The sequence below is a fragment of the Hoplias malabaricus genome, chromosome 13, assembly GCF_029633855.1.
Source record: "Hoplias malabaricus isolate fHopMal1 chromosome 13, fHopMal1.hap1, whole genome shotgun sequence".
NCBI classification, from domain to species: domain Eukaryota; kingdom Metazoa; phylum Chordata; class Actinopteri; order Characiformes; family Erythrinidae; genus Hoplias; species Hoplias malabaricus.
The window spans coordinates 2268844-2286655 of NC_089812.1; the positions used below are offsets into that span (position 1 = coordinate 2268844).

The 17812-nt window shown below is 47.6% G+C and overlaps 1 protein-coding gene across 1 annotated transcript in view; it reads left to right on the top strand.

Annotated features, from left to right (window-relative positions):
* The first annotated feature begins 513 nt into the window (after nucleotides 1–513).
* xylt1 (xylosyltransferase I) overlaps nucleotides 514–17812 on the top strand; it is a 60830-nt gene continuing 43531 nt past the window's right edge. The window contains exon 1 of the mRNA XM_066641964.1: nucleotides 514–877. Within this exon, the coding sequence (XP_066498061.1) occupies nucleotides 572–877 (306 nt within the window). The 5' untranslated portion in view covers nucleotides 514–571. The remainder of the gene's footprint in view (nucleotides 878–17812) is intronic.

Genomic DNA, 17812 nt, shown 5'->3' on the forward strand with positions numbered 1-17812 from the left:
GTGGATAATCTCTATGGAAAGATAGGGAGTAGCTGCACATGAAAATAAGGTCATCAAGGGTGGGCTAGAGGGGTATAATGTCCTCAGGTACAGTGTGGGGAGTAGAACAGTGTTTTGTGGAGAGTTGGAGCTCCTGAGTTGAAGTAGTGATCCGTGACACCATCAGATCCTCACAGCAATGTTCCGGCATAAGCACCTGACCTCTCTAATGCTTATGTGGCCATTAAATTTCTTTAGATTTGTTTTCAGAAATAGTATCAATGTAGTGTATATGCTGTTACCACACGGGGGCGTAGTGTCTCTCTCTCTCTCTCCGTGTGTCTCTCTCACACACACACACACACACACACAGTCTTTCTCCTACACTCTGTGCCCCCCTTTCTCACACACTCACTCGCGTCGCTCGCTCTCTCTCTCTCTCTCTGTCTGATTCCCCGTCTCTCTCCCCTTCTTTCTGTCTGTCTCCCCTCCCTCTCCTCCTCCCTCCCTCTCTGTAAAACCCCTGGTCTACACTGGCACGTCTGTCTCTCTCCGGTTCTCTCTGAGTCCCCGCGGCTCTGTGCGGATCGCGATGCCGGGTTTGTGCGGCCGTAAGTCGGCGTCTCGGCGCTCGCGCTCGGCGCTCATCGCTGGGCTCACGGTGCTGCTGCTGCAGACGCTCGTCGTGTGGAACTTCAGCAGCTTGGATTCGGACTCCGGAGACGGCGCGGAGGAGCGGGGCGCCGGAGCCGCCGCAGCCGCCGCCGGAGGCGCCCCAGGCTTGGAGAGGAGGGAGCGCGCCCTCGCTGCGCGGAACCCCAGGAGCGGCGTCCACCGGAGGCTACAGCCGGCGCCGACACCGCCGCGGAGGGCGGCTCTCACGCACAGACAGCAGCCGGTAAGCTGGGGCTTCTGATCTGTGTATTATCACCTTGCTCAATGCCAAGCCTCGTCCGGAGGGGTCTGGACCGTACGAGCTGTAAAGACCGTGTGAGGTTAACCCTCCGGCGGTCAGCACAGGGCTGAGCGAGCTGGGGATGTTCTAGTCTTTTTTTCAGCTGGAATTTTCCGTTCCACCTTAAATGCCTCAACGCTTTAACGCTGCAGCCGTCCACAAAGAAGCCTCAGTGTCTGAGGAAGGATGAGGCTGGTTTATGTTTAAAGACTGAAGGCAAATCATTTATCCATCCATCCATCCTTGAACGCTCAAAAGGCCATGCAACGTTTACTGCTGCATCATTTAAGGTGGAACGGAAGAATTCTCAGGAAAACCTGAATTTATAGACAATGCTATGATTTTAAGCTTGAATCTGTTCCACTTGTGGACATTTCACTGTATTCTACTGGCCTCAACAACACCCCCAGACACTCTCTCTCTCTCTCACACACACACACACACCATCTACACATCCACAGCTCCACATCATCAACAATCAACACACACTCTTTCACATTTCGCCTAAACCTCAAACCAAGGCTGTTTATGCTGTTCTTAACATTAATATTCGGTGGAAAAGACCCTCCCAGATCCCCTCGGAGCTTACTCTGTTGATCCCAAGAGGCATGACACACCATAAAATGCATCATTAGAGAGCAACAAGAGCTGGGGAATTCAGTAAAGATGGGTTTGTATGCAGGTGTGTGTATGGTTCACTTTTCGAAATGATCCACCCAAATTTCATAGCGCTCTCAAATCTCCACATCATCAACAAGCAGCACACGCTCCTTCACATTTTGCCTTAAAAGCTCAGACCTAGCTCAGTCCTGCTGTTTGTGAATGGAAGCAACGCTCTCAGAGCCGTGTATCTGCTCTGATCCCAGCTCAGTTAACAGCAGCGTGAGGCACAGGAGCAAGGCGTTAGAGTTAGAGCTGAGTGAGATGTGTGGAGATGGGGTTTGGACGTGTGCATATCTACACCTTCTTTATGTCAGAAGGGGTGCGTGACGTTAAATTTTCTACATCCAGATATAGAACCTGAGAATGAGTACGTTATTCAGATTATATCTCTGAATGTTGATGATCTAAATCTATGCAACCCTTAATTCAAAGTGCCGCTTTTTTTTTCCCAATGTATCTCCACTTATCTGTAACCCTTATCCAGTTCAGGGTCGCGGTTGGGTCCAGATCCTACCTGGAATCATTGGGCGCAAGGGGGGAATACACCCTGGAGGGGGCACCAGTCCTTCACAGGGCGACACACACTCACACTCTTACCTACGGACACTTTTGAGTCACCAATCCACCTACCAACGTGTGTTTTTGACTGTGGGAGGAAACTGGAGCACCCGGAGGAAACCCACACAAACACAGGGAGAACACACCACACTCCTCACAGACAGTCACCCGGAGGAAACCCATGCAGACACAGGGAGAGCACACCACACTCCTCACAGACAGTCACCCGGAGGAAACCCACACAGACACAGGGAGAACACACCACACTCCTCACAGACAGTCACCCGGAGGAAACCCACACAGACACAGGGAGAACACACCACACTCCTCACAGACAGTCACCCGGAGCGGGAATCAAACCCACAACCTCGAGGTCCCTGAAGCTGTGTGACTGCGACACCTACCTGCTGCACCACCGTGGCGCCTTGAACCACACATGTACTTGCCCAAATTTCCTCATTTTCCTAATTCTATTCTATTCTATTACATTCCTAACTTCATTATCACTCCCGGCTCTTATTATGTTATTATCCTCTACATATGGAAATATTCAAATATGCAGCAGGACACACTCACTCCACATTAAATGCGTTAAATTCTATTGAAAAAAATACAGATGTAGATGATTTAGGGCGGCACTGTGGCGCAGCAGGTAGTGCTCCGGTTTCCTCCCACGCTCCAAAAACACACGTTGGTAGGTGGATTGGTGACTCCAAAGTGTCCGTAGGTGTGAGTGTGGGAGTGAATGTGTGAGTGTGTGTCGCCCTGTGAAGAACTGGCGCCACCTCCAGGGTGTGTTCCCACCTTGCGCCCAATGATTCCAGGTAGGCTTCAGACCCACCGCGACCCTGAACTGGATAAGGGCTACAGATAATGAAGCTCCGTTTGTCCAATCAATGCTCAAGAACGTCAAGAATATAATAAGTCTCCATCCACCTTCAGTTAAAATGGTCAACACTGTTACGAATGGGGATGGTGGGAAGGTCTTAGCTAGAACAGAAAGTCACAGCACTGTCTCCCGTCGCTTTTAACATCCAGCAGGGCAGAAATACTCAATATAAGCTTGTGTTTTATTAGAACCACCCTGAAATGATTCTATTTCCCGTTCACCCTTTTAGCCGGAGGGGAACAGTCTTTCCCAGTGCTCGTCTCCTACCTGCCGTAGCTGCTTCAGTTAACGCTCCACCTTTCATTTGGTTTCAAATTCTCCAAACAGCTTTTTTTATTCTTTCTTATTAATTTGAATCTAAATGACCACACCCTCCGCTCTCAGAGCCATGAAGTGGTCAGATATTTCCCTTAGCTTGGTTTGAAAATGTTCAGCTTAGTTGTCTGAATTCTTCCCCACCTCACTGTTGGACGCTGTGGTCTCTGTGCCACATTAAAGCTCCACATCATCAGCAAGAAACCACATTATCGTGCTGTAAAGGCTCTGGGCCAGCTCCTCTTTTCTCCGTCTGGGATCTGCTTTTGGCTGAAAACCCCTCAGCTCTCTGCGCTCAGAGCCACGAGTCCAGTTCCACCTTCACCTTTTCCATTAAAGACTAATGACTTAGATTTAAGACCGGGGCTATGTTTTGGTGGAGGCACATTCCACACGTCAGGTTTCCTTAGAGTTCCCCGCGTTTCATAATGTGCTGCGTATTTGTTTTATTATGTCGTCACTGTCCAATGAAAAACACGTATCTTTTTTTTAACGTAACATTTTTGTCTGTTTATACTTTACTACATCATTTGAATATCTGTGAGGTTTGGTGTGTTCTCCCTGTGTCTGCGTGGGTTTCCTCCAGTTGATTGTCTGTGAGGAGTGTGGTGTGTTCTCTCTGTGTCTGCGTGGGTTTCCTCCAGTTGATTGTCTGTGAGGAGTGTGGTGTGTTCTCTCTGTGTCTGCGTGGGTTTCCTCCAGTTGATTGTCTGTGAGGAGTGTGGTGTGTTCTCTCTGTGTCTGCGTGGGTTTCCTCCGGATGACTGTCTGTGAGGAGTGTGGTGTGTTCTCTCTGTGTCTGCGTGGGTTTCCTCCAGTTGATTGTCTGTGAGGAGTGTGGTGTGTTCTCTCTGTGTCTGCGTGGGTTTCCTCCGGATGACTGTCTGTGAGGAGTGTGGTGTGTTCTCTCTGTGTCTGCGTGGGTTTCCTCCGGGTGACTGTCTGTGAGGAGTGTGGTGTGTTCTCTCTGTGTCTGCGTGGGTTTCCTCCGGGTGACTGTCTGTGAGGAGTGTGGTGTGTTCTCTCTGTGTCTGCGTGGGTTTCCTCCGGGTGACTGTCTGTGAGGAGTGTGGTGTGTTCTCTCTGTGTCTGCGTGGGTTTCCTCCGGGTGACTGTCTGTGAGGAGTGTGGTGTGTTCTCTCTGTGTCTGCGTGGGTTTCCTCCGGGTGACTGTCTGTGAGGAGTGTGGTGTGTTCTCTCTGTGTCTGCGTGGGTTTCCTCTGGGTGACTGTCTGTGAGGAGTGTGGTGTGTTCTCTCTGTGTCTGCGTGGGTTTCCTCCGGGTGACTTTATGACTTCAAACTTCATGAGGAAGTGAAAAGACAAGTGCTATGTAAAGGTGCTTTTCCACTGCATGGTTAGCTCTTGCTCACTTGCAGTTCCATGTGACGTGTACAAATTGCAGAGCGCTGATTGGCCAAAGAGACTTGCCTACGTGACGAAACACACAAACAGCTGCTTGTAAAAGCTCCAAGGTTCGGGAGTGACGTCTGAGAAAATTGTTCAGAAAATCCGTAGAGCTTTGCGGCTCACGGTGCGGTTTGACTCGCTAGCCTGTTAAGCTAGTTTAGTTTGTACGAGGACTTTTATTTTGAAGAGCCTAAATATGGGTGGAGTGGGGGGTTTCCAGGAACAGAGAAGAGAACTGTGTTTTTTAGTGCTTTATTTATTTAAATGATTAATTAAAGAATTGAAACTGCATTATGAACTCTTACGAACATTTAGCAGTTCACTTTAAAAACCGAACACCTATTCAACAAAAATATCTGAACAGACAAGTAGCCGGGTCCGTCCCTAATATCCAGTTACTCTGGATTAATACGGATGATGTTGAAGTATCCTCATATTCCCCATTTCCACAGTATATCCCACTTTACACGTGTTACACGCACTGCGCAATCTTCTCTCAACAGAGGCAGGGATACAGTTTTCATATACGATACATCACACGGACTGTAATTAGCGAGCATGTAGTATCTGTTCAAAGTGACGTGCTTTGATTTGAGGACTTTGATCAGGGCTTGGACGCCAAGGAGATTTCACCTTCAGGATGAGGCTGAGAGGATGGTTTTAGTTGTTGTCGCTGTAGCACTCCATTTTCAAAAAAGTCTCCACCACACAATGCTGCCGAGCTGGAATGGTCAACACGCTTGGAGGAGAACACTAACACCCACTAATCACTCTGAGTAAGAGAGAGGACAGTTGTGGTCTAAAGGACTTTGTTCGTTGTTCTTGCGCTCAGAAAAGTGCCATTGTTTTATCACCATATCCAAAAGGATCAGGATAACGATACAATATAATCAACCATCCCTCCTCCAGCCCTGATTCCAGGGGCTAACAACACAGAGAGGAGCTAAGAACAGCTCCTGCTCCTCCGTTTCTTTAATATCTCAGAAGACTTGTTGTAAGTTTAATATGTGCAGAGCTATCGCGGTAATGAGAGTGAGTTCAGGCGGAGATGTATCGCCCTCTCGGCTCTGAGCGTTAATATTCGGAGCAGCAAGACGCTGCTTGTTTGCTGTTCTCAGGAGGCTGTATTTCTCATATTATCAGAACATTAACCCTCGGAAGTCTGGAATGATCAGTGCAGCTTCGCTCACAGTGTCAATATCTGTGTTTAATTATAGATTTAATTACATAGAAATGCAATGAACTGGGTTTATGTACGGTGTGGTTGACAGGTGCATGCTGACCAGACTGATTTATTGGTTTGTGTGGGGGTCAAAATGAGGCAGAAATGCTAAAGTACTGACAATAGAGAACACTCACTATGACTAATGTGGTGTGGGATTAGGCCTGTCACCATAGCCATTTATTTTGCTGTCAATATATTGTCTATAATTGTGATGAATGATATACTGAGGTCATTTTATGCCACTGATATAATAAGAATATATTAGAATAATAATGAAATTACACCCCTTTTCAAGTGCATTGATCTTTTAGGAAAACGTTATTAACACTCTTCATTCATTCATTAATTCATTCATTGTCTGAAACCGCTTACAAAAGTCTACCTGGAATCATTGGGCGCAAGGCAAGAACACACCCTGGAGGGGGCGCCAGTCCTTCACAGGGCGACACACACACTCACACCTATGGACACTTTTGAGTCGCCAATCCACCTACCAACATGTTTTTTTTTCTCCGTGGGAGGAAACCCACGCAGACACAGGGAGAACACACCACACTCCTCACAGACAGTCACCCGGAGGAAACCCACGCAGACACAGGGAGAACACACCACACTCCTCACAGACAGTCACCAGGAGGAAACCCACGCAGACACAGGGAGAACACACCACACTCCTCACAGACAGTCACCTGGAGGAAACCCACGCAGACACAGAGAGAACACACCACACTCCTCACAGACAGTCACCAGGAGGAAACCCACGCAGACACAGGGAGAACACACCACACTCCTCACAGACAGTCACCCGGAGGAAACCCACGCAGACACAGGGAGAACACACCACACTCCTCACAGACAGTCACCTGGAGGAAACCCACGCAGACACAGGGAGAACACACCACACTCCTCACAGACAGTCACCCGGAGGAAACCCACGCAGACACAGGGAGAACACACCACACTCCTCACAGACAGTCACCTGGAGGAAACCCACGCAGACACAGGGAGAACACACCACACTCCTCACAGACAGTCACCCGGAGGAAACCCACGCAGACACAGAGAGAACACACCACACTCCTCACAGACAGTCACCTGGAGGAAACCCACGCAGACACAGAGAGAACACACCACACTCCTCACAGACAGTCACCTGGAGGAAACCCACGCAGACACAGAGAGAACACACCACACTCCTCACAGACAGTCACCTGGAGGAAACCCACACAGACACAGGGAGAACACACCACACTCCTCACAGACAGTCACCCGGAGGAAACCCACGCAGACACAGAGAGAACACACCACACTCCTCACAGACAGTCACCCGGAGGAAACCCACGCAGACACAGAGAGAACACACCACACTCCTCACAGACAGTCACTCGGAGGAAACCCACGCAGACACAGGGAGAACACACCACACTCCTCACAGAGAGTCACCCGGAGGAAACCCACGCAGACACAGAGAGAACACACCACACTCCTCACAGACAGTCACCCGGAGGAAACCCACGCAGACACAGAGAGAACACACCACACTCCTCACAGACAGTCACCCGGAGGAAACCCACGCAGACACAGAGAGAACACACCACACTCCTCACAGACAGTCACCCGGAGGAAACCCACGCAGACACAGGGAGAACACACCACACTCCTCACAGACAGTCACCCGGAGGAAACCCACGCAGACACAGGGAGAACACACCACACTCCTCACAGACAGTCACCCGGAGGAAACCCACGCAGACACAGGGAGAACACATCAAACTTAAGACTCTACAGACATTCAGACATTGGAATCTGAATATACAAAAAATGGTCACATATTCTAAATAAATAAATTAAATTTTTATTAATTAAATTAATAAAAGATGAATAAAATAAATTTATTCTTTTCAAACAAATCCACACAACAGCGCCAGAAGGAAACCAGAGAACCCAACAAAGTGAGTGTCAAAACTAAACACAGTGGGCGATATTGAGGTCAGCAAAATGAAAGCGATAACATCCAAACACTGTACAATAAGTTGATAATGTTGTGTATGTTGGGAAATAACAATGGGATTTAAAGGGAATTCACCAGGTTTTCCCCCATAATCCCCTGTGTGAGCCATAAGCAGTGTGATAGAGAGTGTTTTGATATTAATTAAACTTGTGGTATTAGTGGATGGAACCGGGCGTCTCCGTGTTCACATCACACACTTTCACTTCAACTTTTTTAGTTGCTAAGAACACAATGAATAATAAATAATGAATTCCTAATACGTATCAGTAATACGCCTGCAGTCTAAGGAGTTGAGGTAAATTACAGTATTTTTTAAAATCAATATTAGTGTTAATAGCACCCCCTTGTGGAGAATCTTCAATCTGCTAAACGTGAGTGAGCTGTGTGTTTGTTTATTCCCATTCTTTTATTTCCTGAGAATCCCAGGTCACTGAGCTGCTTTGCATCTGAAAATCAGTCATTTTGTGAGGACTCTTTTTAAATATGAGAAAATATTAGTTTTGGTATGTGTCTTTGGGTATCATGATGTTGCGGCTCTGCAGTATCACCCACCCTCGCTGCGCTGTTGCTGTTTAGCAGCATGTCTCCTGTCTCTCTGAGCGATGTGTTTCTCCTCGACTCGACCTCAGAGCCGCTGACCTTCCCCTCAACTCAGCCATGACATCCCATAATGCTTAACACATATCCACCACTCACTCACCTTTGGACACCCCCCTCTCCCTCTTTCCCTCTCTCTCTGTCTCTCTGTTTCATCACCTCCTCCGGTCACCTGTACTTGTTATCGGACTTGTTTAAAGACACATTTGCATATTTTCACCTGCTCAGGGTTTAGTAGCTGTGTGGCAAACGATTAATAAACAAGGTCCAATATTTCATCCAAGCTCAGCAGGAGGACATTAACCTGAATGATGTTGAGAGAGAGAGAGAGAGGGGGGGGGGGGGGCGTTTGAATGAAGTATATCACTGTGATACTACCCTCTGGTAAAGAAAAGACCCAGGCTGGTTTGTTTGAGTTGATGGCTAAAGCCCTTGTTGGATATCTAGGCAATGGTTAACGACAGGTTATCAAAGGGTTAATGAAGAGTTCTTTGGGAACACACCTATAACGATGCATTTTTGAGAAATGTGCCCTCAACAAAACCTGTTTAATAATGAGCATTCCACCACGACTCTTTAACAATGCTTCCTTAATGAGTCCTTATCAACACATCCTTAGCAACGCGCCTTTAACAAGGTGCCCACAACAACACGTTCATAACAATGGGTCTATGACAATGTGCCCTTAATGCCTCCTAAACCCTATGTCATTAAAGGAACACTAGTTTTGATTTTTTGTTTGTTTGTTTGTTTTTTTGCTCCTGGGCTCCCACTACAGTTGTAGAGTGTAATTTACTTTTACAGCACTGTCCTGAAATCAAGGGGGAAGAGGTGTGTGTGTGTGAGTGTGAGGGGTGGTTTCCTACACCTCCTCCAAAATTACATAGTGCAGTTAATTAGAAAATTTAAAATAGATTCTAATTAAAAAATCACAGAAACTACACTGAGATTTTATAGTTTAAAAAAGAGTTTCCTCCGGCCAGTTTGTCATATATTTCAAATTTAATTTATATATTTTAATGTTACTTTTGTTATTACATTTTAAAATAAATAGACACCACTAACATAAACATAATTCCATTGTGTTTATTGTGTTTTGATTTGTTTATTTTACATTTAAATATCCATTAGGGGCGACACCGTGGCGCAGCAGGTAGTGTCTCTGTCATAGCTCCAGGGACCTGGAGGTTGTGGGTTCAAGTCCTACTCTGTGTGACTGTCTGTGAGGAGTGTGGTGTGTTCTCCCTGTGTCTGTGTGGGTTTCCTCCGGGTGACTGTCTGTGAGGACTATGGTGTGTTCTCCCTGTGTCTGTGTGGGTTTCCTCCGGGTGACTGTCTGTGAGGAGTGTGGTGTGTTCTCCCTGTGTCTGCGTGGGTTTCCTCCGGGTGACTGTCTGTGAGGAGTGTGGTGTGTTCTCCCTGTGTCCGCGTGGGTTTCCTCCGGGTGACTGTCTGTGAGGAGTGTGGTGTGTTCTCCCTGTGTCCGCGTGGGTTTACTCCGGGTGACTGTCTGTGAGGAGTGTGGTGTGTTCTCCCTGTGTCCACGTGGGTTTACTCCGAGTGACTGTCTGTGAGGAGTGTGGTGTGTTCTCCCTGTGTCTGCGTGGGTTTCCTCAGGGTGACTGTCTGTGAGGAGTGTGGTGTGTTCTCCCTGTGTCCGCGTGGGTTTACTCCGGGTGACTGTCTGTGAGGAGTGTGGTGTGTTCTCCCTGTGTCTGCGTGGGTTTCCTCCGGGTGACTGTCTGTGAGGAGTGTGGTGTGTTCTCCCTGTGTCTGCGTGGGTTTCCTCCGGGTGCTTCGGTTTCGTCCCACGCTCCAAAAACACACGTTGGTAGGTGGATTGGAGACTCAAAAGCGTCCCTAGATGTGAGTGAATGGGCGAGTGTGTGTCACCCCGTGAAGGATAGTGTAGGCTCAGGACCCACCACGACCCTGTATTAGATGATAAGGTATATCATGCTTATAGATAATGCTTCAGTCTTAAGAAGGGACAGTGGGATTCATTGTGATTAGCAACAAATTGTGTGGTTAATTAATTTTAATAAATTGATCAACAGTATATATTTATGTGCTGCTGATCATTTAGAAAACACACACACACACACACACACACACACACACACACACACCATGTTTAATTCATGTTTACTGTCAGGCTAATTAGGTAGATGGAGCAAAGGCGCTAAATGAAGGAAAGTATTGTTTTGGTTTTAAATTGAAGGCTGGCTGCTTTTGTGGCTCAGAGAGAGAGAGAGAGAGAAAAGATAAAGAGAGATAAAAAGAAAGAGAGAGGGAGACAGACAAAGAGAAAAAGGAAGAAAGGGAGTGAGCAAGAGAGATGGCTATGTTGTGTTGAGTGTTGAGTTTCCGGACTGCATCTGTGTGTGTGTGTGTGTGTGTGTGTGGCTGGAGGTGGAGGACAGGTGCTGGATCTCTCCTCTCTTTGATGTGTCGCTTTGTTCGACGGCTGGAGCTTTCCGTGTCTGTCTCTCAGAACTTTCCTGTCGTCCGAATACCTCTGAGCAGCTCTCTTTACCCACTTTGCTCCTCTCTGTTTCTCTCAGTCTGTTCTATGTGATGTAGCTATAACTCCACAGTCTGAGGTGTATGTCCAGGTTTCACAGTAGGAGACCTTGGGCAAGACTCCTAAAGCGTTTTAATTTTAAAAAGACTGCAGCTTTCTGCGTCTCTGTACCACATCTTTACCGTCAGAGAGATATCTGTAGATCAGCGTTTTCAAGGAGGAAATTTTTCTACATCACTTTTAAAAAGCAGAACAAAAACTAGCGCCTGATTTGACTGCGATGAGCCGAGAGCGCGGGGTTCTGGGGGATTCACCTGTTTTTTATCGCACCACTGAACGTGGACATTCCTGTTTGATGTGGGGTTTTGTGAATTGTGAAACAAGAGGAAGAAGAAACGCGTCCCTGGTTCGTTCGAGTAAGGGGCGGCTGTCAGTTTGCCGCAGGCTGGTGCTGACAGAAGGAGCGGTCCTCGAAAATGACGTACAGCACGAGCAGAAAAGAAGGAGACACTTCAGCAGCCTCTGGTTGTGGCGAGTCTCTGCAGGACGTCCTCACATTTGAGCGTGCGGCTGTGGATTGATGCATTTTGGTCCAGAGGGTCCACTGCTGAGTGATGGATGACATCAGAGAGGGACTGGGAGGTGTGGGTGGGGGGTGTCCCATTTATTTATGAACCAAGTGTTGCTGCATGTGTTTTGCACGTCCTAGTGCTCTCACAGCCGTCGTTGTTTTTGTCGGAATCACAAATGCTTTTGAAATTTTAATCTGCATTTAGTTATTTATTTTTACACCATTTTTCATTTTTAAACCATTAACAAGTGAGATTTAAGAGATCATTTGCTCGCTCTCTGGTCTCTTTGTGCACTGGATGAATTCCTGCGTTTGTACGCAGCCCTGACTTGGTAAATAGGAAACAAACTAAGAGTGTGTTCAGATTTGTCGGTTTTGGTTTGATTATAATGAACCCTGGTGCGATTGCTCTGATTACTCATTGGAGGAGTGTGGTGTATTCTCCCTGTGTCAGCGTGGGTTTCCTCCGGGTGACTGTCTGTGAGGAGTGTGGTGTGTTCTCCCTGTGTCAGCGTGGGTTTCCTCCGGGTGACTGTCTGTGAGGAGTGTGGTGTGTTCTCCCTGTGTCAGCGTGGGTTTCCTCCGGGTGACTGTCTGTGAGGAGTGTGGTGTGTTCTCCCTGTGTCTGCGTGGGTTTCCTCCGGGTGACTGTCTGTGAGGAGTGTGGTGTGTTCTCTCTGTGTCTGCGTGGGTTTCCTCCGGGTGACTGTCTGTGAGGAGTGTGGTGTGTTCTCCCTGTGTCTGCGTGGGTTTCCTCCGGGTGACTGTGAGGAGTGTGGTGTGACTAAGTGTAAACACTTCCTTTTGAACTCAAACCAGTTTCTAAACAAACTCTGGTGCGGTTCTTTCAAGTGTGAACCCAATACGAATCAAAAACCTCTAAAAGAACCACAAGGATGCAAAGTAGTCTCTTAGCTCTTTTCCACCAACAAGGAAAAGGTAAACCATTAAAGGTTCCAGTTCGGTGAACTGGACCAAAAAACTTGTTCTCAACTAGAACCAAAGAAGGGTTGGTTTTTCTGTGTGAACCATGACGTCATCCGTGGGCATGTCAAGGTTCAGTAACTGAAGAAAGGTTGAGCCTCAAACGTTATCGCATGCAGCTCATTTTCAATGTTTCATATAAAAAAATAAAGAATAGAACACAAACAAACACTACGTTTGTGTGTGTTTCTGGGGATGTTTTTGGCGAGACACCATGCACCATTCTCCGGCTCTGTGTTCCGTTTCTCCGCTGTTCACAAGCTCGGCAGGACGGCTCTGAACTCGGCAACATTTACACAGTATTATATCTCACTCTGATCTGACTCCACGATAAACAAAAAATAAACTTTATCATGACTCTGACTGTTTATCAGTGACTCTGGCGCTGTATTCAGCCACAGCGACGCCCCCTGCTGATGACACATCCTTGGTTCCCCTCTAAACTTGTAGAAACAAGGGCCAGTTCACTGGAAAGAACCAAGGTTCCAAGGAACCAGTTCAACTATCAGAGTTCTTTTTGGCGTGGCGGAGCTGCTCTGGTTGGTGCAGTGGAGGAATTTCTCGTGCCGTTTTGATTCCTTTATTAATTTTACCACCTCTGGCTGTGTTTCCAGTTGCACGTAGTGTGTATGCTTTATTGGAGTGAAATGGGCTGCTTTGGAGCAGCTGCATAAGAGTCTAAAGTCACCAATGTCAAGAGTCCCCTAGAGGGACATAAACCCTGTCAGGTTCAGGCTGTGGATCTGTGTGACTGTGCTCTCTGGAGTGATCCAGCTGGTGTGTGATGGTGGTGAAGACACTGTGCTGCGCTCGTTCGCTCAGTGAAGGCGAATTTGCTCGTTATCTCTCTGTGTGAGGGTGGCTCTGAGACAAGAGGACTCTGGGGAGTGGGTGCACACACACACACACACACACACACACACAATCTTGTATCTGTGAAAAGTTGGGACATTGCATAGACTTTCATTCATGTTGTGGAGACTTAGGGGTAAATTGGGCCGCACGGTGGCGCAGCAGGGAGTGTCTCTGTAACAGCTGCAGGGTCCTGGGGTGGATTGGCGACTCAAAAGTGTCCATAGGTGTGTGTGTGTGTTGCCCTGTGAAGGACTGGCGCCCCCTCCAGGGTGTGTTCCCACCTCACGCCCGCTGATTCTGGGTAGACTCCGGACCCACCGCGACCCTGAACTGGATAAGGGTTACAGACAATGTCCATGTCCTCCGCTCCATCGCCTCTGCTCCACCTCGTCCGCTAATATTCGGGTTTTTATTTGCGATAAAGACTCAGTGGCTCTGGTTTCCCTGTTTCAGAAGAACTTTGTTTTTCCTGCTGTGCTGCACAGGTCTAACAAGTCTGGCTTTTGTTTGTTTGTTTGACACCACAGTGACTTCACCTGGGTTTTGTTTTGTGTGGAGCTCAGAGATACCGCGTCTGCTTCGGCTTATTTGTTCGTTATGATGCAGTGACTCGTTTAATTCCTTTTGTTTCGTTTAATGCTTTTAAATTTTGGCCTTTTTTTAAAAACACGTCTATAAAAACCGAGCTAATTATCGAGTGTGCTCTCAGGCACAATAGAACCCTGCCAATGTTATTGGCCACACTGTGGATGCTAGCGCTAGCATAGCTGTGGTTAGCGCTGGGTTTTGGGTGTGAATTCCCCGCTGGGAGCTGGGCCGTGTTTATTTATTTGTTTCTTAACTCATTTGTTTATCTCCCACCAGGAGAAGGCGTATTCTGTCTGGGTGGATTGTTTGAGATGGACGACGGACAGCGCTAAAGTTCAGGACCTTTACTGCTTAGTTGTTGTTGTTGTTTGTTGTACTGTTGGGGTCCTGTTTGTGTCCAGAAATATCTGACCTTCCCAACAGTGGCCAACTTGAGCCACGTCCAGAAATATCTGCTACAGAAGGTCAGCAAGAGCAGCGTACTGTCTATTGCACAAAGATATTATGGACAGTGCCTCGGTGTTATATGATTATATTGATCTTTTCCACTGAGATCCATGTTTTTGTGGCTTTAGGCACCAAAAATATACAAATGCATTCATAAAAGAAAGAAATACGCCCCAAGTTATGTCTTTATTATAAAAAAAAAACCCTGATTTATTTTTCTTTATCCCTTTATTTATTTATAAGATCCTTCATCAGTGACACAGGACGCTGTCGGCTGGATGTTTTTGGTCGGTGGACTGTTCTCAGTCCAGACACTGAGGGGTTTAAAAACTCCAGCAGCACTGCTGTGTCTGATCCACTCTACACCAGCACAACACACACTAACACACCACCACCACGTCAGTGTCACTGCAGCGCTGAGGATGTAATTCAAATTATTTAGATTGCGTCTTTCCTGACATCACTAATGCAAAGGCGGATGCATCGTGCAGCCCGCAGAGATACTCCAGAACTCCCTGATTCCCTTCTGTGCACATACGCATGCATGAAGTCTATGAACATGTTCTTATTCCGTCTGTTGGAACGCTGTTAGAACGTTCCTTGTCGGAAAATCTGGAGTGTTTACATTCGTGTGTTTACAGCGGTTTCTGAATAAAGAAGCAGTTTGATGAAGCTGAATGCAGCCAGTATGAGGTGTGGAAATCACTAGGGGAGTGTGTGTGTGTGTGTGTGTGTGTGTGTGTGTGTGTGTGAAGTCTGGGTGTGAAATGAATGGAGGTTAGTGTTGCTGCTCAGTCAGAGATGGCAAATGAAAATAAACTTTCTTCCTAATGGGCCATTTCTTTACCGAGCAACAACCAGGCCCTTCTCTCTCTCTCTCTCTCTCTCTCTCTCTAATAGATAGACAGATCAGAAGGGTCTGAAAGCATACATTTAAACAGAAATGTTTCAATAGCGATGAGCTCTTCTCTCCTAACCCCCCTTTGTCTGAGCTGTTCTCCAGCTTCACGTCCTTTCAGACCCACAAGGCTAAGCTGTGCTGTTCTCCAGCTCCACGTCCTTTCAGACCCACAAAGCTGAGCTGTTCTGTTCTCCAGCTCCACGTCCTTTCAGACCCACAAGGCTGAGCTGTTCTGTTCTCCAGCTCCACCACCTTTCAGACCCACAAGGCTGAGCCGTGCTGTTCTCCAGCTCCACGTCCTTTCAGACCCACAAGGCTGAGTTGTTCTGTTCTCCAGCTCCACCACCTTTCAGACCCACAAGGCTGAGCCGTGCTGTTCTCCAGCTCCACGTCCTTTCAGACCCACAAGGCTGAGTTGTTCTGTCCTCCAGCTCCATGTCCTTTCAGACCCACAAGGCTGAGCTGTTCTGTTCTCCAGCTCCACGTCCTTTCAGACCCACAAGGCTAAGCTGTGCTGTTCTCCAGCTCCACGTCCTTTCAGACCCACAAGACTGAGCTGTTCTATTCTCCAGATCCACGTCCTTTCAGACCCACAAGGCTGAGCTGTGCTGTTCTTCAGCTCCACGTCCTTTCAGACCCACAAGGCTAAGCTGTGCTGTTCTCCAGCTCCACGTCCTTTCAGACCCACAAGGCTGAGCTGTTCTATTCTCCAGCTCCACCTTCTTTCAGACCCACAAGGCTGAGCTGTTCTGTTCTCCAGATTCACGTCCTTTCAGACCCACAAGGCTGAGCTGTGCTGTTCTCCAGATCCACGTCCTTTCAGACCCACAAGGCTGAGCTGTTCTATTATCCAGCTCCACGTCCTTTCAGACCCACAAGGCTGAGCTGTTCTGTTCTCCAGCTCCATGTCCTTTCAGACCCACAAGGCTGAGCTGTTCTGTTCTCCAGCTCCATGTCCTTTCAGACCCACAAGGCTGAGCTGTTCTGTTCTCCAGCTCCATGTCCTTTCAGACCCACAAGGCTGAGCTGTGCTGTTCTCCAGCTCCATGTCCTTTCAGACCCACAAGGCTGAGCTGTGCTGTTCTCCAGATCCACGTCCTTTCAGACCCACAAGGCTGAGCTGTTCTATTATCCAGCTCCATGTCCTTTCAGACCCACAAGGCTGAGCTGTTCTGTTCTCCAGCTCCACCTCCTTTCAGACCCACAAGGCTGAGCTGTTCTACTCACAGTGGAGGGACTAACACACAGCTGTGGAGGCGTGGGGATGTGGAGCTGGATTAGAGAGAGGAGATTGATTGCTGATCTGTTGATCATCAAAGCGGTTTTGGTGGGACTCCAGGGAAATGCGCGGTTGTTATGGGTCCCAGTGGCTCTGTATTCTCATGTGCTCGGTCCAGTCTTATGGATCCGTTAAGCATCAGATAATCTCAGCTCAGTTCCAGCCTCATTTCACACTGAGACTAATAGCAGGCTGGGATTTGAGCAGATGCTTCAACAAATACTGAAGCCCCATAATCCCCTGCGCTGCCAAAAGACCCAAAGGTAAGCCACTTACGATGTTTGTTTATTTATTTATTCGTTTATTCATTCATTCATTCCCTGTTGGCTGTGGTTGGTCTGCGCAGTGGTGGATGTTACATTGTTGTTGTTTGTTACATTTCCACAAACACATTTCCATAAAGTACTGAAGAATTGATACTTTCCTGAGTATTTTCAAATATTTCTCCGTCTCTGATTTCTTCTTTGTGTTTAACTTAATAGCTTTTTCTCTAGAATGAGACACAGAGTGATGTACAGAGACATTACAGACAGAGACAGAAGTGTGTGTGTGAGAGAGAGAGAGAGAGAGAGAGAGAGAGAGAGAGAGAGAGAGAGAATGTACATAGACATAGACATTACAAAAAGCAGCAGAGTGACATAATGAGTACAGAGACATAGGGACACAGAGGGACAGAGACAGACTGAGAGAGAGGTAGTGAGAGAGAGAGAGAGAGAGAGGGAGAGAGAGAGGGCTAATTGTGTCACTGTGTGATGGGTGTTCCCGTTAAAGGAGTGTAAATCCCACTCTGCTGTATACAGCTCTGGAACGGCGTGGTTCTAAAAACCTTCTCTAAGCCACAAAGCTGATCCGTTACACAATCCACATTCCCTGCCACGGGGAACGGGGTTCCAGGCCGTGCCTGCTGGAGTTCGGGAATCACGACAAATCCATGTGACCAGGACAAGAGCTCTAAACGGCAACAATCACCTGACTCTCTCTCTCTCACACACACTCACACACACACACACACACACACACAGTCACACACACACAGTCACACACACACAGTCACACACTCCA